The sequence below is a fragment of the Oncorhynchus gorbuscha genome, linkage group LG05, assembly GCF_021184085.1.
Source record: "Oncorhynchus gorbuscha isolate QuinsamMale2020 ecotype Even-year linkage group LG05, OgorEven_v1.0, whole genome shotgun sequence".
Taxonomy (NCBI): Eukaryota; Metazoa; Chordata; class Actinopteri; order Salmoniformes; family Salmonidae; genus Oncorhynchus; species Oncorhynchus gorbuscha.
This window is the reverse complement of record NC_060177.1, coordinates 68,864,249-68,889,838: the sequence shown is the minus strand read 5'-3', so window position 1 is coordinate 68,889,838 and position 25,590 is coordinate 68,864,249. Positions and strand designations below refer to the sequence as shown.

Below are 25,590 nucleotides of genomic sequence, written 5' to 3'. Positions count from 1 at the left end.
GACGTCAGTGTCCGCGACGTGGCTGGTTTTCCCTTTATAATCGCAGATTGTCTGGAGCCCCTGCCACATACATCTCGTGTGTGAGCCATTGAATTGCGACTCCACTTTGTCTCTGTACTGACGTTTTGCCTGTTTGACTGCGTTGCGGAGGGTATAACTAGACTGTTTCTATTTAGCCATATTCCCAGTCACCTTGCTGTGGTTCACACTTTCAGGTTTGCGTGATTGCTGCCATCTATCCACGGTTTTTGGTTTGAATAGTTTTTAATTGTCACAGTTGGAACAACATCCCCTATATACTTCATTATGAACTTAGTGACCATGTGTCAGCGTATAGGTCAATGTTATTCTCATAGTCAACCTAGAGCATATCCCAGTCCTGGTGATCAAAACAATCTTGAAGCATGGATTCCGATTGGTCAGACCAGCGTTGAATAGACCGTGGAACAGGTACTTCTTGTTTGAGTTATTGCCTATAGGAAGGGAGGAGCAGAATGGAGTTGTGATCTGATTTGCCGAAGTGAGGGCGGGGAGGGCCTTGTAGCCATCCTGAAAGGAAGAGAAACAATGTTTCAGAGTTTTTGAAGCACGAGTATATGTCGATAAAACTTAGGTAGCGTTTTCCTCAGATTTGCTTTATTAAAGTTCCCAGCTACAATAAATGTGGCCTCAGGATATGCGGTTTCCAGTTTGCACAAAGTCCAGCGTAGTTCCTTGAGAGCCATCGTGGTACCGGCTTGAGGGGGAATATACATGCCTGTGACGATTACCTCCTAAGACAATTATCTTAGGAGGTAATGCGATCAACATTTGATTGAGGTATTCTACGTCAGGTGAAAAAAAACTTGAGTTCCTGTATGTTACCACAATCTCGCCATGAGTAGGTAATCATGAAGCATACACCCCCCACTTTTCTTCTTCCCTGAGAGTTCTTTATTCCTATCTGCGCGATGTACTGAGACCCCAGCTGGCTATATGGAAGGGGACAGTATATCTGGAGAGAGCCATGATTCCGTGAAACAGAGTATGTTACAGTCCTTGAAGTCTCTCTGGAAGGAGATCCTCACCCTGAGCTTGTCTACTTCATTGTCCAGCTGACTGAACATTAGCGAGTAATATACTCAGAAGCGGTGGATGGTGTGTCCAAATACCTCTTCTCCACTGGCGGCGTCTTGGAGCAGCCACTGGGATAAGTTCAATTGCTTTGGGGGGTACCAACAAAGGATCCAATTCAGGAAAGTCGTATTTCTGGTCGAAACGCTGGCGAGTTACTGCCACTCTGATATCCAGAAGTTATTTCTGGCTGTATGTAATAATGCAAAAAACACTCTGGGCTAATAATGTGAGAACAACAACAAAAATATATACTGCAAAGTTGCTTAGGAGCCAGAAACAGGACGACCATGTCTATTGGCGCCAACTCTGTGTGTGTACGTGTACCTGACAGTGCGTAGACACATCTTCTCTCTGGGGAACTCCCTTGGTCCCTCCACGCTGTCGTCCTGTCCATCAGTTTCCAGGTACACATCCAGACAGACACCCAGACGAGCTACCTGATTGGTCAGCAGCTGGTGGCCTGGGCGGGGCCCCTGGAGCTCTGATTTGAAAACGTTCACCTCACTCTCCATGGCCTGGGGGAGGGGTTAGATGTGTCAATCACAGCCCGGTGAGTGTCTAACCACTAACATCAAAGGGCATAACAGCATATAGATTTGCCCTCCCCTGTGATAGCATCTCGTATTCACAGTGTGTGATGGGTGTGTATACTCACTCGAAGGTTGTCATCAGTACGTCCACTGCGCTCCCCCTTCCAGCTGATTGAGACAGCAAAGAGAGGAGAAATGACTGGGTAACGGGGGTTCAACACCACCGCAGCCTGAAGACGAGCTGGAAGGGAAAAAGATAACTTATTTCCCTGACTTTTCTAAAGAATTTGTCCAAACAAAGCAGACAGGCCTCCAATTCTTCAGGAATGTCTTAATATATTACATAGTGAATCATCACTTTAACCCCTGGTAATGACCTGTTCCTCTCTCCAACACGGCCATGAAGAAGAGGTCAGTTTCCCGAGCCAGACCTGCTTCTGACACATGCTGCGTGAACACCAGATTCTATAGAGCGAGAGAGAACAAAGAATAGTAAACTATATGGTTTATTTAATTAAACCACAATGCCTTTTATAGCCACACCATCTACACAGCAGCTACAATGAGAGTCAGAAATTGTTATATTGAGTGTGAGGTTGAGTTGTAGTCAAAGTTGTGTACTTCCTGTGTACTCCTCGGTTGTGTTGACAGCAAACAAAATGTGAGGAAGTGTTTTGTGTGTTCGTACCGTGTACTCCTGGTGTGTGATGGTAGTCCAGCGAGCCAGGCGAGAGAGAACCTTAGCAGGGAACAGGTGCTTGCAGTCACTGGACACTGGAACAATACTGTGCTCTGAAAAACACACACGCATACAATACCCTAAACATTTATTTTATTGTCTGTGTGCGTGTACCCAGTGATGAGAAATGTGAGGAGAACTGTTTGTGCAGGGCCAGGCGTGTGTATACCTAGTGAGGAGAACTGTTTGTGCAGGGCCAGGCGTGTGTGTACCTAGTGAGGAGAACTGTTTGTGCAGGGCCAGGCGTGTGTGTACCTAGTGAGGAGAACTGTTTGTGCAGGGCCAGGCGTGTGTATATCTAGTGAGGAGAACTGTTTGTGCAGGGCCAGGCGTGTGTATACCTAGTGAGGAGAACTGTTTGTGCAGGGCCAGGCGTGTGTATACCTAGTGAGGAGAACTGTTTGTGCAGGGCCAGGCGTGTGTGTACCTAGTGAGGAGAACTGTTTGTGCAGGGCCAGGCGTGTGTGTACCTAGTGAGGAGAACTGTTTGTGCAGGGCCAGGCGTGTGTATACCTAGTGAGAACTGTTTGTGCAGGGCCAGGCGTGTGTGTACCTAGTGAGGAGAACTGTTTGTGCAGGGCCAGGCGTGTGTGTACCTAGTGAGGAGAACTGTTTGTGCAGGGCCAGGCATGTGTATACCTAGTGAGGAGAACTGTTTGTGCAGGGCCAGGCGTGTGTATACCTAGTGAGGAGAACTGTTTGTGCAGGGCCAGGCGTGTGTGTACCTAGTGAGGAGAACTGTTTGTGCAGGGCCAGGCGTGTGTATACCTAGTGAGGAGAACTGTTTGTGCAGGGCCAGGCGTGACAGGACTCGTCCTCTCAGCAGCTTCATGGTGCTTTCCATGTGACTGGCACTCAGAGAACTGCCTGCATGCAAACCCTGACACACACACGGAGAGAAAGAAGCACACCATAGCAGCAGACACTTCATTAAATGCAATGGGAGGGCCACACACACACCTCCGGGGTGTCACTGGGGAACTTCAGTCCTCCCAGACTCTGCACCCACAGGTAGGGATGACCCAGTTCTGCCACGTAGTCTCCAAATGAACTGATCCTACAATAACACAAAATATATCAATTAATACTGATCCTACAATTAAACAATATCTGTACTGATACTGAAGCAACTGTACACACTGTGTATATAGGTGTTGGGCTTTAGGACAGCATCCTTACCCCACTTTATCAAACTGGTAGCGATTAGAGGGGTTGGGCGTTCCGCACCCCTGGTCGTTGGCATACAGGCAGTTGAGCAGCGTGCCAGAGTTCAACAGCTCCCTGGCAGAAAATAGAATCATTACAAGACAGACAGACACGCACTCCCCAAACTCCACACACACACGCAAGCACAGGCACGCACCCGGCGCTGATGGCTCCAGTGAGATCTGTGGCGCTGGAGACTTTGGCCTTGACAGTCATGATGTTCAGGTTCATCAGGTAGTAGAAGAACAGATGCAGCACACTGCCGTCTGGAAACAGAGGGACAGGGCTTCACTTAGTGTGATGCGATCTATTCATAATATATACATAATAGGCTATTTAGCAAACAGGGAGATGAAACATTGTGTGTGTGTGTGCGCATGTATCGTGGATGGAAAACTGCAAACAGGGAGATGAGACATTGTGTGTGTGTGTGTGTGTGCGCATGTATCGTGGATGGAAAACTGTATCTGCCACAAGACAGCCCAAAGGCCGGCAGATGGAAATATAGAGATGGCAATCTTAGCGTTCAAAAGCATTGTATGCAGCCAGCAATACACTTGTATCCCCCGTGGACTGGTTTGTACCTAAAACATTGTCCATTCAGGCTGCAAAGGCGTCAGATTCCTCAACTGTATTTAATGGGGAGAAGGCAGAGGAAAAAAAACAGGGAAAATATGCGTACTTTATGAAACACCATTTTCTATCACCATGCTAGAGTAGCTAATGCCTAGAAATGCTACTTTCTGATGTTGCGCCCGCTTTCATTCAGTGGTGAACAACAGACTGCTGTTACCTGATTGGCTGAATGCCATATGCAACATCCATATGCCACTCTAGCATGATGGTGGAAAATTATGTTTTTATAAAGAAAAGTATGCATAGTTTCCCTGTTTTTTCCATCTTCTCTGCATTAAATAAAGTTGAGGAAATTGAAGACTTTGCAGCCCGAAAGGAGAATGTTTTAGGCACGAACCGGTTCACGGGTGATGTCAATGTGAATTAACACAGGATGACTAGATTCTTAGCTATGACACGGTTACTCGGGGCTCTATTGTAACAAACCTAACGTACAAGGTAAATCTAGGTGATAGCGGTAGCGCTATAGGTTGGTGGGTCAAATATTTGTGCAATTTTCACAGCCGTTATTATGAACGCAATAGCTAGTGGTGGTGCGAAAGGGTTTTGATGAATAAACAAGTTGTAGGTGTGACAAAGGCTTGGCCCCTCACTGGCCAATCAAGGTGTTCCATGGCTTAATACTGCATGCGTTTGTCTCAAGTTCTGTAGGTTACTGATGGTCTTTGTGTTGTCATCAACTCCAATTCTGCGGGGGGGGGCAAGGAATATTCTCATCCTGGTCCATTGTGGATTGATACCACAGTTTATCAAATAGCATAGGTTACAGTAATGAGTAAGAGCAACATCTAGTGTTTGCTCAATATGCTTGGAGTGTTGACAGTCAACGTTGTTGTAAAAGGCCTATACTTCAACAACTTCTCCTTAAATAAAAAAAATACTATAGGCTCCTGTAAATTGTATGTGAGGCACATTCTCAATAAGCAAGGCCTACCGTGGATATGGCATTATAGGAATTAACATTTTAATATGTAGGAGCGCGTGTTTGGTAACCAGACAAGAGGCTGTCTTTGGAAATGGGGGTGGATAACAGTAGAATGGAGGATGCACGGCAGGTATGTGTATCGTGAATAATGCAAAAGCATGACGGCAAAAGCTTCATGAGTAGATCATTTAGAAACCCTTTATGGAAAGGCTACGTGGCTAATGAATGGCCAGGATAAGGAAGACAGCAGACACATAGCTGTTGAACTAGCTTTCATTATAGTAGCATAAGGGTAGTCTAAGGCCTTGCAAGCTTCTGAATATAAGTGTCACTGGATTATCTCATCTCTCGGTCCATGATGGGCATATAGCCTACATGGAGGGTATTTTAAGCACATCCAAAATAATAACATGAGCTGGTTAAAATAATGTACAATCGCCTACATAGATAAAAGGGGGATGTCCGCTCACTGTTTTGCTGCCGCCAAACTTTGGTGATTAAGACTCATTTCAAAGCGGACTCATGAGTCAAACTCTTCATCAACAGTCTTGACTACTTGACGAATGAATTGGACAGGGGAAAAACAGCCTTCATTGAGAGAGGGGGAAAAAACACGAGTTTGTGTTTCTAAATACAAGGTTTATGGGCACAAAAGGCACATCTCTTGTTCCATGTGTATATGGGCACTGTGCTTCACGGCTAGATAGGCTGCACTTCCAATGTTAAAATCCATGCCATAACCCATGTTAAAATCCATGCCATAACCCATGTTAAAATCCATGCCATAACCCATGTTAAAATCCATGCCATAACCCATGTTAAAATCCATGCCATAACCCATGTTAAAATCCATGCCATAACCCATGTTAAAATCCATGCCATAACCCATGTTAAAATCCATGCCATAACCCATGTTAAAATCCATGCCATAACCCATGTTAAAACCCATGCCATAACCCATGTTAAAATCCATGCCATAACCCATGTTAAAATCCATACCATAACCCATGTTAAAATCCATGCCATAACCCATGTTAAAATCCATACCATAACCCATGTTAAAATCCATACCATAACCCATGTTAAAATCCATACCATAACCCATGTTAAAATCCATGCCATAACCAACAGTGTTAGCGCTAAGACCAGCTTTCGGTTGGTCTTAAATAGCCCTACCAGCGCATAATGAAATTGCCACTTCGGCGTACGTTTTCAAGGACACACCTCAGATATTGCCAACCCTCCCACTTCAACGCAAGTGAGCTCATATACAACAGGTAAATAACCAATCCTGGCGCTAGGGTTTGAAAATAGCTTTTGGCTTCATAGCAGCCAAAAACAGAGTTCACAAGTACTATATAGGATGAAGTGAGGCATTATCTTGCTGACAGGGGAAGGAGGGGAGGAAGAGAGGAACTGGGGAATGGAGAAGAGGAGGGGAGGGAGAGACGTTAAAGAGGAGGAGAGATGAGGTGAGAGGGGAGGGGGATGTTCTGCATTGCAGGCGTAACTCTATCCACTGTCAAGCAGGGAGGAGAGGACGTATGTGTGTGTGTGTGTGTGTGTGTGTGTGTGTGTGTGTGTGTGTGTGTGTGTGTGTGTGTGTGTGTGTGTGTGTGTGTGTGTGTGTGTGTGTGTGTGTGTGTGTGTGTGTGTGTGTGTGTGTGTGTGTGTGTGTGTGGAGCTGGCAGCGATGTTGCGCTGCAGGCAGGGAGGAGAGGACAGTATGTGTGTGTGTGTGGAGCTGGCAGCACTGTAGCGCTGCAGCACTCACACCTTATTTTAAGCACATTTACATCAGCCTCCTCTCACACTCTCTGTTGTCCTCTAAACCAGTGGTTCCCAACCAGGAGTACTAGGACCCATGGGGGGTACTGGGCCTATCCACAGGGGGTATTTTAGAAGACTCATGAGACCATAGGCTTCGGTTGGTGGTACAGTAACTGAAAAAGGTTGGGAACCACTGCTCTAAACCATGAAGCAGCTTTTGGTGGTTTGCAGCAGTAAAAGCTGCGTATGTGTTTGTGTATATTTGTGAGAGCGTGTGTGTGTCTGGGTGTCCGTCTCTCAGGGTGCCATTGGGTTCTGTCTGACTGCAGAGCCAGGAGAGACGAGGCGACATTGCGTAACCTTAGTAGTGATGTTATTGTTGATTACACTAAATTAATAATTCTTGTTCAATCTATACACTTAACCATCACCATATACACTGCACCACAAAATCCTTATCACCAACATTAATAGCCATTTATAACAGTCATATACAGTTGAAGTCGGAAGTCTACATACACTTAGTCAATAAAACTTGTTTTTCACAAATTTCTTGTTAACAAACTATAGTTTTGGTCGGTTAGGACATCTACTTTGTGCATGACAAGAAGCTTCTGATAGTCTAATTGACATCATTTGAGTGAATTGGAGGTGTATCTGTGGATGTATTTCAAGGCCTACCTTCAAACAGTGCTTCTTTACTTGACATCATGGGAAAATTTTAAAAAATCAGCCAAGACTTCAGAAAAAGAAATGTAGACCTGCAAAATTTTGGTTCATCCTTGGGAGTAATTTCCAAATGCCTGAAGGTACCACATTCATCTATACAAACAATAGTAAGTATAAACACCATGGGACCACATAGCCGTCATACCGCTCAGGAAGGAGACGCATTCTGTCTCCTAGAGATGAACATACTTTGGTGCGAAAAGTGCAAATCAATACCAGAACAACAGCAAAGGACCTTGTGAAGATGCTGGAGGAAACAGGTACAAAAGTATCTATATCCACAGTAAAACGAGTCCTATATCGACATAACCTGAAAGTCCGCTCAGCAAGGAAGAAGCCACTGCTCCAAAACCACCATAAATAAGCCAGACTACAGTTTGCAACTGCACATGGGGGACAAAGACCGTACTTTTTGGAGAAATGTCCTCTGGTCTGATGAAACAAAAATAGAACTGTTTGGCCATAATGACCATCGTTATGTTTGGAGGAAAAAGGAGGAGCAACATCTCAAGACATCAGTCAGGAAGTTAAAGCTTGGTCGCAAATGGGTCTTCCAAATGGACAACGACCATAAACATACTTCCAAAGTTGTGGCAAAATGGCTTAAGGACAACAAAGTCAAGGTATTGGAGTGGCCATCACAAAGCCTTGACCTCAATCCCATAGAAAATATGTGGGCAGAACTGAAAAAGCGTGTGCGAACAAGGAGGCCTACAAACCTGACTCAGTTACACCAGCTCTGTCAGGAGGAATGGGCCAAAATTCACCCAACTTATTGTGGGAAGCTTGTGGAAGGACACCTGCAACTTTTGACTCAAGTTAAACAATTTAAAAGGCAATGCTACCCAATACACTCAATTAGTATGTAAACTTCTGACCCACTGGGAATGCAATGAAAGAAATAAAAGCTGAAATAAATCACTCTACTATTATTCTGACATTTCACATTTTTAAAATAAAGTGGTGATCCTAACTGACCTAAGACAGGGAATTTTTATTATGATTAAAATGTTAGGAATTGTGAAAAACTGAGTTTAAATGCATTTGGCTAAGGTGTATGTAAACTTCCGACTTCAACGGTAGCTCTGAATGATGTAATTTCTCCCCTTTACTGTCCCAGAGAGACTAAGAAGCAGTGACAGCGTCCTGCTGCCTGTCACACAGGAACAGTGTGTGTGTCACTGAGGAGCAGTGACGGAGTACTGCAGTCTTTCACAGAGATAAAAAAACAGCACCATCTGTGAGAGGCTGACACACAGAAACTACTGGAATAGAAAGTGTGTGTGTGTGTACCTTTGCATCTGAGGTCTAGGCAGAGGGAGAGAGGGTGTCTCTTCAGTATTTCACATCTCTTATCATCCAGCTGTCCACCTGTAGTAGGTCTCCTCCTCTTCTACACACACACAGAGAATTACCATTACTATGTAATCACACTGTCATGTTCTACTGCTCATTAATCAGATGTACTGATGTCTACACTAACTTAACCAAACATTAGGAACACCTTCCAAAAATGGAGTTGCACCCCTCCCTCTTTGCCCTCAGAACAGCCGCAATTTGTTGGAGCATGGACTCTACGAGGTGTCGAAAGCGTTCCACAGGGATGCTGGCCCATGTTGACTCCAATGTTTCCCACAGTTGTGTCAAGTTGGCTGGATGTCCTTTGGGTAGTGGACCATTCTTGATACACACGGGAAACTGCGTGGAAAAACCCAGCAGCGTTGTACTTCTTGACACAAACCGGTGCACCTGGCACCTACTACCATACCCCATTCAAAGGCACTTAAAATATTTTGTCTTGCCCATTCACCCTCTGAATGACACACATACACAATCCAGGTCTCAATTGTCTCAAGGATTAAAAACCCTTCTTTAAAAATCAGTCTCCTACCCTTCATCTACACTAATTGAAATGGATTTAACAAATGACATCAATAAGGGATCATAGCTTTCACCTGAATTCACCTATTTTCTATATTCAGTGTGTAAGTATATATATATATATATATTACCTTATGCCTTATATAGTGCACTACTTTAGACCAGAGCGCTGGTACAGCGCATTGGAAAGTATTCAGACCCTTTACTTTTTCCACATTTTGTTAGGTTGCAGCCTTATTCTAAAACACACACAATATCCCATAATGTAAAGCAAAAACAGTAAAAAAATTAAAAAGGATAGCTAATTTATACCAAAATTTAAACTGAAGTATTACATTTACATAAGTATTCAGACCCTTTACTCAGTACTTTGTTGAAGCACCTTTGGCAGTGATTACAGCTTTGCGTCTTCTTGGGTATGACTCTACAAGCTTGGCACACCTGTATTTGGGGAGTTTTTCCCATCCTTCTCAGCAGATCCTCTAAAGCTGTGTCAGGTTGGATGAGGAAAGTTGCTGCACAGCTATTTTCAGGTTTCTCCAGAGATGTTCGATTTAAGGTTTAAGTCTGGGTTCTGGCTGGCCCGCTCAAGGACATTCGACGAGTTGAGTTGTCTTGGCTGTGTGCATAAGGTTGTTGTCCTGTTAGAAGGTGAACCTTCACCCCAGTCTGAGGTCCTGGGTTCTCTGGAGCAGGTTTTCATCAAGGATCTCTCTGTACGATGCGCCGTTCATCTTTCCCTCGATCCTGACTGGCCTCCTAGTACTTTCCCCTGAAAACATCACCCCAGCATTATTCTGCCACCACCATGCTTCACCATAGGGATCGTGCCAGGTTTCTTCCAGATGTGATGCTTGGCACTCAAGAGTTGAATCTTGGTTTCATCAGACCAGAGAATCGTGTTTCTCATGGTCTGAGAGTCTTTAGGGGCATTTTGGCAAACTCCAAGTGGGCTGTCATTTGCCATTTAATGAGGAGTGGCTTCCATCTGGCCATTCTACCATAAAGGCCTGATTGTTGGAGGGCTGCAGAGAGGGTTGTCCTTCTGGAAGGTTCTCCCATCTCCACAGAGGAACTCTGCAGCTCTGTCAGTGACCATCGGGTTCTTGGTCACCTCCCTGACCAAGGCCCTTCTCCTCCGATTGCTCAGTGTAGCCGGGCGGCCAGCTCTTGGAAGAGTCTTGGTGTCTCCATCATTCTTCATTTAAGAACGAAGGAGGCCATTCAATGCTGCGACATTTTTTGGTACCCTTCTCCAGATATGTGCCTCGACACAATCTTGTCTCGGCGCTCTCCTGGCAATTCCATCAACCTCATGGCTTGGTTTTTGCTCTGACATGCACTGTCTACTGTGGGACTTTTTATAGACAGGTGTGTGCCTTTCCAAATCATGTCCAATCAATTGAATTTACCACAGGTGGACTCCAATCAAGTTGTAGAAACATCTCAAGGATGATCAATAGAAACAGGATAGACCGGAGCTCAAATTCAAGTCACATGGGTCTGAATAGTTATGAAAATAAGGTATTTAAAAAAATAAAATTGTTTAATAAATTTGCACCAATTTAAAAAATAAATAAAAAAGCGTTTCGCTTTGTCATTATTGGGTAGTGTGTGTAGATTACTAAGGATTTTTATTTAATCTATTTTAGAATAAGACTGTAATGTAAGAAAAAGTGGAAAAAGTGAAGGGGTCTGAATACCTACCGAAGGCACACATATATACGTACGTGTGTATATACACACACTTTTGGGGGAACTTAGTCTGGCTTTCAACTTACTTATGAAAGTTGTAATAGTAGAATGCACAAGTTGAAATTTTGAAATTGGGTAGTTCATCATCAGTTGCATACCTTAAAGAACCATTTATAACTAGTCAGAAATGTCCAGATCAACTAGCCCATGTCAGATAATGTTTTTTAGCTACCGGTAGGTTTTTTTGTGGTAATGTTGGAGTCACTCAAATGTCACAAGAATACTCATTAGACATGGCAAAATGTTAAGAATTGCAAGATTATTATTATTTAAAAAAAAATGTAAACAGTTTGTGTCATGAACAGTGTTTGTTTCCATAGAAAAGACGTTGCAGGATGTTCAACAATGCTGGAAGGGGGGCCTGAGTGAAAAAGTTTGGGAACCCTTGATATAGGGAATAGGGTGCCACTTGGGAAGCAATCTATAAGTGATCATCTGTTATTAAGATGATAGGAGGAGTATTCAATAGAGACAATCAGATCATACATATTTCACAGAGAAAGAGAAGGACTAGCTGGCGGGAAGGGAGGGAGGGAAGAGGGGTGAAAAGGAGTTTCAGCTGAGGTTTGGCAGAGCAGCAGTAATGTGTCCAGGCAACCACAGACAGTTGCTTTCAGCAGAAATATGAATCAATAAATAAATAACAACAATAGGCAATTTAAAATGTGTGTACGTAGGAGGGTTGGGTATAGGAGAGGTGAACTCGTTGACCCTGACACGTGTGTGTGTGTGTGTGGTATTACAGGGGCCTCTCGTGGCAGCATGGTGTGGGATACTCTCACACTCACCGTTTTCTCCTGTTCCTCCTCTGCATCAGAATCCCCAGAATCATCATCTAGAGAGGAGACAATCAAATGACACACACTTAGATACACATAGTCAAAATACACATAGACGTTTCTCTATTTAAATCACTGCCCTGTCGAACACTCACACGCACACATAATATAGAGTCATTAACATGCAGCCAGGCAGGTGTGCTGCAGTCTTACCCTGGGAGTCCTCTGGAGGTTTAGACAGAGCTTTGGCCTCGTCCACATCTCCACTGATGGACACACTCAGGCTCTTATCTGAAACACACACAAACACAAAACGCATAAAAACCGCATGTCCTCATCAAAATGGATAATGTGACAATTTAAAAAAATGTCTGGCACACAGTCACGTTCACAAATTTAAGTGAACACACACAAACGCTCACCGCAGGCCTGTCCGTAAGCACTGGCCTGTACCAGTAGGACATAGAGAGAGGTGGGAAGGTGGCGGGCGATCTCCGTCTGACTCTGGGTCTGTTCAAACGGCATGGAGAGATACTCCTGGACTGGAAGGGATGCCTGGGGAAAGGGACAGGTTTAGGCTTCAGGCCTGGAAGGTCACAGGAGTGTGAGTTACAAAGAGTGTATATGTTACCTGCATGATAGCGTTGAGTCCAGGCTGTAGAGAACTCAGGTGTTCCTTCTTCACCTCAATGCCTTTCTGGATCTTCTCCTTACTGGAGAGAGACTCCTTGTACTGCTCAGCCAGCCTACACACACACACAACAGTGGGAGCTCATGTACTGCTCAGCTAATCTACAGAGCAAGAAAGGTTTCTCAGTGTGTGTGGCACCTCTTCCTTTGCTCCAGTTCCCAGTCCAGCCTGGCCAGCGTGAGTTGGTGGGTGTCGTCCTTGGTGAGGGGGGTGCGGGATACCTCAGGGGGGGCCTCCTGGTAGAACTCATCTACACTCACAAGATCTATCTCCTCATGCTTTGACCTGGACACACACACACACACACACGCAGAGGACAACATCAACTTTGAAAATATACTATTAACGTTAGACATTGTGCCTCAAAACTCTTAAGCTTCTCATTCCTGGACAAATGTGAATTAGAACCCCATCTCCCCCTTTTACTGACTTGAACTCCAGACACTTGCTAATCTCCTTCTGCAGGTGCATGACCTCATAGAGCAGGTTCTGGAGCTGCAGGTGCAACACATCTACTCTCTGCTTGCCCTGGAGGAGGGAGAGCGGTGAGGAGAGTCAATAACTGCTTTTGCTGTGTGTGTGTGTAGAGGGAACTGTGAGTGAGAAAGAGAGAGACATACACATATATATATACACACACACACACACACACACACACACACACACACACACACACACACACACACACACATACATACATACATACATACATACATACATACATACATACATACATACATACATACATACATACATACATACATACATACATACATACATACATACATACATACATACATACATACATACATACATACATACATGTGTGTGTGTACCTCATGCGTCTGGTCTCTCCCCCTCTTCAGTCTCATGTGAGCCAGGCGGTTGAGTTTCTTCAGACTCATAAAGTGGATACAGCTCTGCATCCTCTTCTGTTCTACCTCAGCACACTGGAGGGAAGGGCAGACAACATGGGGGTTAGAGCAACAACTATCTTTTAACACCGAGGAGCGTCTGTGTCAAGGTTTCCCGTCAGGAAAATTTGCAGCCAAACAAGCAACTGGGAAGATTGACATTATTTGGGCATTTAAGAAATGTACCCGTCATCCATGTGCATTGGGTGCGTAACCCATTAGACCGTCCACCCACGCAGCGCTACTTTTTGTCAAGTAATGCCTCAATGTGAGACAGCATCATTGTGTTTTGGTACACCAGAAGTACATTCATTTCCAATGGAACGCTGCGTTTGCCTTGAAGCATTGTGTTGCATTGCATAAGTTGTATTTATCTAATGTATGCATCAAATTGTGTGCGTAGACTTGACAGAAATAGTAGCAAAATGTGAATGTTGAACTTTATTGGCACTCATATCCAGTATAAATGTTGGAATAAATAATTAAATACGTTTGACTGGCCAAACCCTCCTCGAACCCGGACGATGCTGGGCCAATTGTGCGCCGTTTCATGGGTCACCCGGTCGCGGCTGGCTGCGACAGTCTGGGATCGAACACGGGTCTGTGGGGACACCTCTAGCACTGCGATGCAGTGCCTTAGACCGCTGCGACCACTATGGAGGCCCTGCCATGTCCATTTTTACATGGCGGGAGATCATTCCTGCCAGAATAACGTACTGTTTGCAAAAATCCAACGGCCGTGTGTTTTCAGAGTCATTACAGAGTTTGACAGGTTCTGTTCGCAGTTAGAGCCAAAAAACAAGAACTGATTAGAATACAAATTATGCTTAAAACAAAGTACAGCGCACATATTTCATATGAATGGCCTACATTTAAAACGTTTTGGAGAAGGCAAGTTTACTTTCTCATCCATAAATTAGTGCAAGTGCGCTGTTCAGCAGCTCATGTCAGTGGGATTGGGGGGTGGCTTTTCATTAGCATGGACGTCTACTGTGGATCGCTAAAATAACTATTATGATCACACTTACTCAATTTAAATATTATGTGGACACCTACACATTTGGCAGACAAGTGTGATATATCAGTTTAGTCCTCACAACCAGAATAAAAACTACTCAATTGAATGAAAGAAAAAATTGTATCCCTTCCCAAACATCCTTGCTTTCTCTCTTAGCAGATGACCAACACCAATTTAGGGAATTCATCTTTCAGAACATTCATACCTATCCTACTGGTCAATAAGCACACAGTCGTCTGGACACTTTCCTACATGTGCAGGTCAGTCACATTCAGTATTTTCATATAGAAAAAATGCAACTGGTAATAGGCTAAAGTCAGACTTCACATATTGGTGCCAATCACTAGTAGCCTTAAACTCCTCCAATTGATGGAAAAATTCGGAGTGCTGACAAGTTCGAGAGGATCGGCCAGAACCAGCCACAATGCTTTGCTAAAGGCAATTCCTATCCAACATATTCTGTCTGAGTCTACATTAATGAAATATCATAGGCCTAGTTTTACTATTGATAATTAGATTATATGGCCAATTGAAGAAAATTAATTATTACCAGGATTACAGATTAGGCTAGTAAATGTTTCAAATAATCCGCCCAACCCTGTTTTATTCTTTCTACAAGGAAAACATCAAAAGGAGCGCATGCATCCTGTGACTCGTTCAATTGCATGCAGCTCAGATTTGTTATAGGCAAAGATATAATATAGGCTGTTTTCAGACAGGTTTAAACAGCCAGCCGTGTGTGCGCGTGGACGAAAGAGTCACATATGAAGGAGTTTGTTTCTTCTGCAGCATTCACCATATAGCACTTTGAGGCGGTGCTTTGATCTGCTTAACAGATATAGCCGAGGTTCATTCTTAAAGTATTATATTTTAAATGACAAGAGTTACTCTGGTAGGCCTAAAACATTCTTCCTCACCTCAAGTTTAACTGTCGGAGTAGAGCTGGGCAATATGGACAAAAATCCATATGGCACCAGGCCAGAGTTTGGGAAAATCTGTTTTAAACTAGTACTACTCGTTTGATGGTTGTAGCCATTCATTTTCACATTAACAAACACCTATATTAGCACACTCAATTTCCATCTTCACATCTCTCTAGTATAGGCTACTTATCGCAATGAACAAGATCTGCAAAATGTCTGCGATAAAAGTGAACGGTCTCGATAATTGTAGGTTTATTGGAGTCAGTCAGAGCGCCAATGCACACTGCCTTCATATCATTGGCCTACAGTATAAACGTTTCTAAACATTATTAGGGTAATATCAAAATGAAGACATTGTTTATAGGGAAAATACAAGCAGGATATTATATTGTGGTAAACAGAGTTAATTTGGCCAAAGAAATGGATCAACAAAAGGAAAAGAAAACACTTGCGAACTAATTTAAACCTTCAAAAGTTTTGAACAGGCTATATGGCAGCAATTATCAAGAAAGACTAGTGCCTACAGTATCCAACAAATGACAGCAACAAGCTAATGATACAGTGCCTTGCAAAAGTATTCATCCCTCTAGGCGTTTTTCCTATTTTGTTGCATTCCAACCTGTAATTTAAATAGATTTTTATTTGGATTTCATGTAATGGACATACAAAATAGTCCAAATTGGTGAAGTGAAAAAATAAAAATAAATACTTGTTTTAAAAAAATTCTAAAAAATAAACAAAAACAGGAAAGTGGTGTGTGCATATGTATTCAACAACAGACATAAACTGAACAAGTTTCAAGACATGTGACTAACAGAAATGGAAAAATATGTCCCTGAACAAAGGGGGGGGGGGGTCAAAACCAAAAGTTACAGTCAGTATCTGGTGTGGCCACCAGCCTCATTAAGTACTGCAGTGTATCTCCTCCTCATGGACTGCACCAGATTTGCAAGTTCTTGCTGTGAGATGTTACCCCGCTCTTCCACCAAGGCACCTGCAAGTTCCAGGACATTTCTGGGGGAATGGCTCTAGTCCTCACCCTCCGATCGAAAAGGTCCCAGATGTGCTCAAAAGGATTGCGATCCGGGCTCTTCACTGGCCATGGCAGAACACTGACATTCCTGTCTTGCAGGAAATCACACAGAACGAGCAGTATGGCTGGTGGCATTGTCATGCTGGAGGGTCATGTCAGGATGAGCCTGCAGGAAGGGTACCACGTGTGAGGAGGATGTCTTCCCTGTAACGCACAGCATTGAGATTGCCTGCAATGACAACAATCTCAGTCAGATGATGCTGTGACAAACTGCCCCAGACCATGACGGACCCTCCACCCCAAAATCTATCCCGCTCCAGATTACAGGCCTCGGTGTAACGCTCATTCCTTCAACGATAAATGCAAATCCGACCATCACCCCTGGTGAGACAAAACTGCGACTCCTCAATGAAGAGCACTTTTTGCCAGTCCTGTCTGGTCCAGCGACAGTGGGTTTGTGCCCATAGGCGACGTTGTTGTCGGGGATGTCTGGTGAGGGCCTGCCTTTACAACAGGCCTACAAGCCCTCAGTCCAGCCTCTCTCAGCCTACTGCGGACAGTCTGAGCACTGATGGAGGGATTGTGCAATCCTGGTGTACCTCGGGCAGTTGTTGTTGCCATCCTGTACCTGTCCCACAGGTGGTGATGTTCGGATGTACCGATCCTGTGCAGGTGTTGTTACACATGGTTTACCACTACGAGGACGATCAGCTATCCGTCCTTTCTCCCTGTAGTGCTGTCTTAGGCATCTCACAGTACAGACATTGCAATTTATTGCCCTGGCCACATCTGTAGTCCTCATGCCTCCTTGCAGCATGCCTAAGGCACATTCACGCAGATGAGCAGGGACCCTGGACATCTTTCTTTTGGGTGTTTTTCAGAGTCAGTGGAAAGGCCTCTTTAGTGTCCTAATTTTCCACAACTGTGACCTTAATTGCCTATCGTCTGTAAGCTGTTAGTGTCTTAACGACCGTTCCACAGGTGCATGTTCATTAATTGTTTATGGTTCATTAATTGTTTATGGTTCATTGAACAAGCATGGGAAACAGTGTTTACACTCTTTACAATGAAGATCGGTGAATTTATTTGGATTTTTACAAATTATCTTTGAAAGACAGGGTCCTGAAAAAGGGATGTTTCTTTTTTTTGCAGAGTTTATAAACCTTTTCTGAAAGGCCCCAGAGTCTGCAACACCACTAAACAAGGGGCAATATGAAGACCAAGGAGCTCTCCAAACAGGTCAGGGACAAAGTTGTGAAGTACAGATCAGGGTTGGGTTATAAAATAATATCTGAAACTTTGAACATCCCATGGAGCACCATTAAATCCGTTATTAAAAAATGGAAAGAATATGGCACCACAACAAACCAGCCAAAAGAGGGCCACCCACCAAAACTCACAGACCAGGCAAGGAGGGCATTAATCAGAGAGGCAACAAAGAGACCAAAAATAACCCTGAAGGAGCTGCGAAGCTCCACAGCGGAGATTGGAGTATCTGTCAATAGGACCACTTTAAGCCGTACACTCCACAGAGCCGGGCTTTACGGAAGAGTGGCCAGAAAAAAAGCCATTGCGTAAAGAAAAAAAATAAGCAAACACATTTAGCGTTCGCCAAAAGGCATGTGGGAGACTCCACAAACATATGGAAGAAGGTACTCTGGTCAGATGAGACTAATATTGAGCTTTTTGGTCATCAAAGAAAACGCTATGTCTGGCGCAAATCCAACACCTCTCATCAACCCGATAACACCATCAGTGAAGCATGGTGATGGCAGCATCATGCTGTGGGGATGTTGTTGTTTTTTTGTTTGTTTTTTAATCGTCAGGGACTGGGAAACTGGTCAGACTTGAAGGAATGACGGATGGCGCTAAATACAGGGAAATTCTTGAGGGAAATCTGTTTCAGTCTTCCAGAGATTTGAGACTGGGACGGAGGTTCACCTTCCAGCAGGACAATGACCCTAAGCATACTGTTAAAGAAGAACTTGAGTTGTTTAAGGGGAAACATTTAAAGGTCTTGGAATACCCCAGTCAAAGCCCAGACCTCAATCCAATTGAGAATCTGTGGCATGACAAATATTGCTGTACACCAGCGGAACCCATCCAACTTGAAGCAGCTGGAGCAGTTTTGCCTTGAAGAATGGGCAAAAATCCCAGTGGCTAGATGTGCCAAGCTTACAGAGACATACCCCAAGAGACTTGCAGCTGTAATTGCTGCAAAAGGTAGCTCTACTAAGTATTGACTTGCGAGGGTGAATAGTTATGCACACAAGTTTCTTTTGGTCTTATTTCTTGTTTGTTTCACATTAAAAACTATTTATCATCTTCAAAGTGTTAGGCACGTTGTGTAAATCAAATAATACAACCCCCCCTCAAAAAAATGTTAAAAAATAGGAAAAATGCCAAGGAGGGGTAAATACTTTCAAAAGCCATTGTATCTATTTTACAACAAGCCTACTTAACACCCATCTTAAACTAAACACATTTTGCATATTTAAAGAACTGGTTTATATTAATCAATAGGCCTACAACAACGACATATAATAATAATGCTAAAACAAATTATTATAAATACAAATGTTTTTATAAATAAAAGTTCCTACCTGAATACAGCTGCACAGTAGCCTGCATTTGGCCCCGCTAAAGAGGACATGCCCCTTCTACGCTATTCAACATAGAGATTATGCCTAATTTTCGCTTTACATCAATGAAAAAGTCCTCCCTCTTCACAATCAACAGTAGCGCAGGCCAAGGCTCCTCTCTCTCTTACCTCAGCAGCAGGTGCACGCACGTAAGGCAGTTGGCAATGCCAAGGAGTGAGAGAATGGTGCTTAAGCGCAAGATCCGGGGGTATGATATGCAGCTCCAGACAATATGGCCGGCTACATTTCTTTTTTGTTGTTGCTTTTATTAGATTTTATCGGCCAAAAGCCGGCAATTACCAGCTAACAAAAACCCTGGTGTGTGTATGTTTCTTACCCCATCCTTGGCTCTGTTGGCTTTCAGCTCCTGGATATCGTTCATCAGTTGGGCCAGAGCTTCACAGGTTAGTTTATATTGCTGGTAGTCCTCCTCTGGGTCCCTGCCATCCAGCTCCACCTCCTCACTATACACACGTACATCCTGAATACACACACACACACACACACACACCAAAGTAGTCAATTCCAGTAATGCTCCATCCTCTCTGCAGTTCCCATCTTGACCCCCACCCCCTCCCTTCCTCCACTGTACCTGCTGTCCACCCCTCTCCTCTCCAGTGCTCACCTGGTCCCCCTCTCCACGGCCACGTTTCACCTCCGGTGTGCCCATCTCGCTGCGGAGAACCTTCGACTTGCGCTTCTTCAGGGCGTCAGACATGGCTGGTCAACGTCAGACTAGTCTAGGACACTATAGCAGGTTTTTGGTATGGAAACAGACCAGTAAAAAATACAATGCCACTCTAAATAACATTTACATATCTTACATGTATAAACTGTATTTTACACCATCTATTGCACCTTCCCTATGCAGCTTGGCCATCGCTTATCCATATACTTATGTACATATTCTCATTCACCCCTTTAGATTTGTAAGTATTAGGTTGTTGTGGGGAATTGTTAGATTACTTGTTAGATATTACTGCACTGTCGGAACTAGAAGCACAAGCATTTCACTACACTCGCATTAACATCTGTTAACCATATGTATGTGACAAATAACATTTTATTTTATTTGTTACTAATGCATTTCACATAAATAGCTATTTACCAAAGTTCAACAAATGTTAATCATAAGTGACCATATGATTGTTCTAAAAACAAAGTCAACGTCAGTAACTGAGAGGATCTAGCTAGGTAGATGTGCTGAGCGATTACTGCTATTTGAGATTGGTTCGTTTTCAAAAATAGCACACATTCAATTGCCAAAACATTGAAAATATTCCATTGTCCACAATGGATAAACATCAATACAAAAAAAGGAAATTACTATGAAATAATACAATATTTCAGTTGTGTATATTACTTATGACTTCATTATTTTTAATTCCTTAAAGTCTTCATCTCAGCTCAGGCAGTTGCAGCCAGACAACCATCTAACGTTATTTCTGTACTGTCTTTAGTCATCCAATTTAGCTAGGCTTGACTGCCCAAGTATGCTGCAGAGCTGTCTGACTAAATAATTGTACTCGTTTTTCAAAGTAGTACTTTCACGAACTGTGTCTATCCTTCTCATTGTTGTGTTGTGTACATTCCTCTCTCATGTGGTCAGTGTGTATCAAACCTAATGTAGCAGGCGTAAACGTGTATTACAAGGAACCCAAACCGGCTGCACACGTGCGCCATCATGCATGAATTTATTTTGTCCCCCCACACCAAACACGATCACGCAGGATAAAATATCAAAACAAACTCTGAACCTATTGCATTCATTTAGGGACAGGTTGAAAAGCATTAAACATTTATGGCAATTTAGCTTGTCCTATTTAGCTAGCTTGCTGTTGCTAGCTAATTTGTCCTGGGATATAAACATTGAATTGTTATTTACCCTGATATGACCAAAGGTCCTCTACTCCAACAATTAATCAACACATAAAACGGTAAACCGAATCGTTTCTAGTCATCTCTCCTCCTTCCAGGCTTTTTTCTTCTCTTGACTTTATATTGCGATTGGCAACTTTCATAAATGAGGTGCATTACCGCCACTGACCTCATTCGTCTTCAGTCACCCACGTGGGTATAACCAATGAGATTGCACGTGGGTACCTGCTTCTACAAACCAATGAGGAGATGGGAGAGGCAGGACTTGCAGCGTGATCTGCGTCAGAAATAGAACTGATTTCTATTTTAGCCCTTGGCAACACAGACGCTCGTTGACGCGCACGAGCAGTGTGGTCAGCCTATTACACGGAACCCAAACCGGCTGCATGTGTGCATAAATGTATTTTGTCCCCCCACAACAAACGCGATCATGACATGCAGGTAAAAATATCAAAACAAACTCTGAACCAATTACATTAATTTGGGGACAGGTCAAAAAGCATTAAACAAAGTTGCCAACTTGCTGCTGCTAGTTCATTTGTCCTGGGATATAAACATTGAGTTATTTTATCTGGAAATGCACAAGATCCTCTACTCCAACAATTAATCCACACATAAAATGGTCAACTGAATAATTTCTAGTCATTTCTCCTCTTTCCAGGCTTTTTCATCTTTGGACTTATATGGTGATTGACATCTAAACTTTCATAGTATTACGACGACTACCAATTACGACGACATGCAACACAAGCGGTGTAGTTGGGTTATTAGTCTGTGCGAGCCGGAAAGAACAGGTGCAATGGATTATGGTCATTGTAGTTAATAACTACGTTTCTTCTCTGAACTTGGTCAGAAAGGAAAAGAGGCAAAGCGAGAGGTTTCACTTGCCAACATCTGTCCAAAATAATCCCAATGCATTTCTATGGGTTTATTTTGGAGCTAAACTTGTCGCCTGCCTTCCCAAATTGGGAATGACCCCTTCGCAACGACGATCGTTAGGGCGGAGACATGAGCATCTCGTCATTATAAAAAGATCTCTGACGAGGTTGAATAGTTAATTAAAGAAAACTACAATTCCCTTCAGCCCAGCATCCCACACAGTTCTTGCCTTGATCTCTCTCATGGATGATTTGATTTCGTTCTAGAAAACAGCACTGGGCTCACAAAAAGAACTCAAACTGAATGGAATTCAAGTAATTGAACTGATATTGGTCAATTAGTTGTTTAATACCCCCCCGCCCCGCCAAAATGGTGGTTAATCACCCAGCACTACTAGCCACGATGTAGGTACAAAACTTGGTGATGCTTTCAAATTATGTAGGAAACGCCATGCACATTTAGGTTCAACAATTCCGAACTGTCCCTCTACAAGTCCGAATGTTGAATAAACTTCATTTGACCTCTGCTAATTGTCTGTGGTGTTGGGTCCTTCAGTTGGTCTAAATTTGAGACAAAATATCCACAGGATAGTGTTCTTAACCCGTCTTCAAAACATGGGTCTATGTGTGGCAATCAAGATTTGTTTTCTTCTGACCAAAGGCAGCTGCTGAACACAAGACAGAAGAAAACGCCTACCTGTAACCAAAGTGTTGAGGGGCTTACATGCTTTTGCCAGGTGATTTACATTTCAACGGTAGTACGGGCGCTCTAAAAAGTAGGGTAAACAATACTTTCCTGTTGATATTTTGTCCCCCAAAAATTGAGTGGATGAAGGTACAACTGCACAGTTAGCGCCTAGACCCCTAGTTACCTCTAGGTGTCCACGCAGTGAGCCTAGCCGAAACATATTCTACCAGTTTTATCGCTGTTGGTCCTTTCGAAGGTAAGAATGCGATAATTATACTTTCCTGTGGATATATAGTAAGTCACCTTATCAAAGTGCTGGCAGTGCTTTCATATTTCTATCACCTGAAGCATATGCAGAACTCGGCAAGTATGGTGTGGCCGATGTGAAATGGCTAGCTAGTTAGCGGTGGTGCGCACTAATAGTGTTTCAGTTGGTGACGTCACTCGCTCTGAGACCTAGAAGTAGTTGTTCCCCTTGCTCTGCAAGGGCCGAGGCTTTTGTGGCGCGATGAATAACGATGCTTCGTGAGTGACTGTAGTTGATGTGTGCAGAGGGTCCCAGGTTGGGGCGAGGAGAGGGACGGAAGCTATACTGTTACATATGCACGCATGTATTGTCATCGTGTGTACATGCTTCAAGTGACAGCAATCTGAATGTACTACCAGCACTATAGTTGATATGTCTAATTCCTACCTGCAAAAGGACCAGCCACATGGACAACCGGTAAAGTAAGTTAAAATATAATTTTAATCAATGCTGCGTAGAGGACACATAACTGCACTCTATACTCCTCTGTAAACTGGTCATCTCTGTATACCTGTCGAAAGACCCACTGGCTGATGCTTATTTATAAACCCCCCCCATTTGAGATGCCTACTGCAGCCCTCATCCTCCATATACAACACCAGTCAGATTCTGTTAAAGGTCCCCAAAGCACACGCATCCATGTGTCACTCCTCTTTTCAGTTCGCTCCTGCAAAGGACTGGAACGAGCTGCAAAAAACACTCCCAACTGGACAGTTTTATCTCCATCTCTTCATTCAATGACTCAATCATGGACACTGACAGTTGTGGCTGCTTCGTGTGATGTGTTGGCTCTACTTGCCTTTGTGCTGCTGTTGTCCGTGCCAAATAACGTTTGTATGTTGTTATGTGGTGTTGCTGCCATGCTATGTTGTCTTAGATCTCTCTTGTTTTGTCCTATATTTTTAATCCCAGCTCCCACAGGAGGCCTTTTGGTAGGCCGTCGTCATTGTAAATAAGAATGTTTTCCTTACTGACTTGCCTAGTTAAAGTCCAGCATTGACGTTGTCGTGCTAAAAACTTACTTCCTGATGTTGCGGTGTGAATTTAGCCAGCAGTAAACAACAGCCTCACGCGGTGTGCAACATCAAGAATATCTGACAATTGTGAAAATTTGTTTTATAAGGAAGTACGCATATTTGATTTTTTCCAACGAGAAGTCATTCAATCAAGTTAAGGAAAAAACGACGCATTTCCAGCCTACATGGAGGATGTTTTATGTACGAGTTGGTCGATGGGGGACACCAGTGTATTGCTGGCTGAGCACATTGACAAACGACGTAGAATAAAATACATAATAGCTCCATCATGCGGCCGGTTGGGCTACCGCACAATTGAGTTCAAATGTAATTTTATTCTACATTCTTGCTTTTAAGGAACACTTCGACGATTTTGCAATGCTATGTTTGACTGTATATCAAGTATTGATATAAGTCAGATTTATTAGGCAAGCCAGGTTGGAGCTGTGTGAAGCGAGCCAGCTAACGTTAGCAAATGCACAAACTAGGTAGCTATCAAAGTAGCAATAACAAATATTACAGGCAACACACATACTCACCAAAACGAAATAAAATACGAAAAACTAAATCAGAATTAATTTAACCATAAATCTCGTGCACAAGTTGTTCTAAAGACACTTTGTTTCCAGTTCCAAAGCAAAGCACTATGGGTAACGACCTTCTTCGTTGGTGGCAACAACAGCAGGTAGTTTAGCGAGGAGAGATGCATACCGCTTCTTAGGGTACTGGAGGCCCGAACCTCAGAGAGTACAGTACTGAACAAAAATATAAATGCAATTTCAACGATTTTACTGAGTTACAGTTCATAGATGGAAATCAGTCAATTGAAATGAACTCATTTGGCCCTAATCTATGGTTTCACATGACTGGACAGGGGCACAGCCATGGGTGGGCCTGGGAGGGCATGGGCCTACTCACTGGGGAGCCAGGCCCAGCCAATCAGAATGAGTTTTTACCCACAAAATGGCTTTATTACAGACATAAATACTCAGTTTCATCAGCTGTTGGGTCTCAGATCCTGCAATTGAAGAAGCCAGACGTGGAGGTCCTGGGCTGGCGTGGTTACACTTGGTCTGCAGTTGTGAGGCCACCGCACCTGTCAGGTGGATGGATTATCTTGTAAAATTAGAAATGCTGACTAACAGGGATGTAAACTTTTCACGAAATAAGCTTTTTGTGCATATGGAAAATTTCAGACATATTTTATTTCAGCTCATGAAACATGGGACAAACACTTTACATGTTGTGTTTATATTTTTGTTTAGTAAAAAATATAATTTGCACCACAGTGGTAGGTATACACAAGGGTTTCAGTCAGCAAAAATGCTTATCTGGAATTATCAGTTAACTATTTTAACTCCCACTCTTGGCTTGCAGCGGTGAGTCTAACAATTTAAAAATAGGAGTCTAAAATAGAAAGTCCAAAAATCATTTATTCATGGTTCCCAATGACATATTCCAGTGACCTCTCCTCCCCAATGGCACCCTCCATCACTTGGCCATATCGATGAGACTCTGTAGGGACGTAGGGACCCA

At 43.3% G+C, this 25,590-nt stretch overlaps 1 protein-coding gene across 2 annotated transcripts in view; it reads right to left on the bottom strand.

The window, feature by feature from the left end:
• The window catches only part of LOC124036402 (THO complex subunit 5 homolog), a 28,303-nt gene extending 3,553 nt beyond the window's left edge, over positions 1-24,750 (bottom strand). The window contains exons 1-19 of one of the 2 annotated variants that reach the window (XM_046350959.1): positions 24,594-24,750; positions 19,913-20,035; positions 19,625-19,768; positions 13,594-13,707; positions 13,188-13,285; positions 12,896-13,042; positions 12,698-12,812; positions 12,489-12,621; positions 12,280-12,357; positions 12,076-12,122; positions 8,945-9,044; positions 3,749-3,857; positions 3,565-3,666; positions 3,346-3,442; positions 3,154-3,265; positions 2,335-2,438; positions 2,024-2,111; positions 1,772-1,887; positions 1,441-1,631 (exon numbers count right to left, since the gene is read on the bottom strand). In XM_046350959.1, the coding sequence (XP_046206915.1) occupies positions 1,441-1,631; positions 1,772-1,887; positions 2,024-2,111; positions 2,335-2,438; positions 3,154-3,265; positions 3,346-3,442; positions 3,565-3,666; positions 3,749-3,857; positions 8,945-9,044; positions 12,076-12,122; positions 12,280-12,357; positions 12,489-12,621; positions 12,698-12,812; positions 12,896-13,042; positions 13,188-13,285; positions 13,594-13,707; positions 19,625-19,768; positions 19,913-20,005 (1,988 nt within the window). In that variant the 5' untranslated portion in view covers positions 20,006-20,035; positions 24,594-24,750. Of the gene's footprint in view, positions 1-1,440; positions 1,632-1,771; positions 1,888-2,023; positions 2,112-2,334; positions 2,439-3,153; positions 3,266-3,345; positions 3,443-3,564; positions 3,667-3,748; positions 3,858-8,944; positions 9,045-12,075; positions 12,123-12,279; positions 12,358-12,488; positions 12,622-12,697; positions 12,813-12,895; positions 13,043-13,187; positions 13,286-13,593; positions 13,708-19,624; positions 19,769-19,912; positions 20,036-23,837; positions 24,505-24,593 lie in introns of those variants that run through there. The other variant, XM_046350960.1, reaches the window with a different exon arrangement.
• Positions 24,751-25,590: the final 840 nt, after the last annotated feature.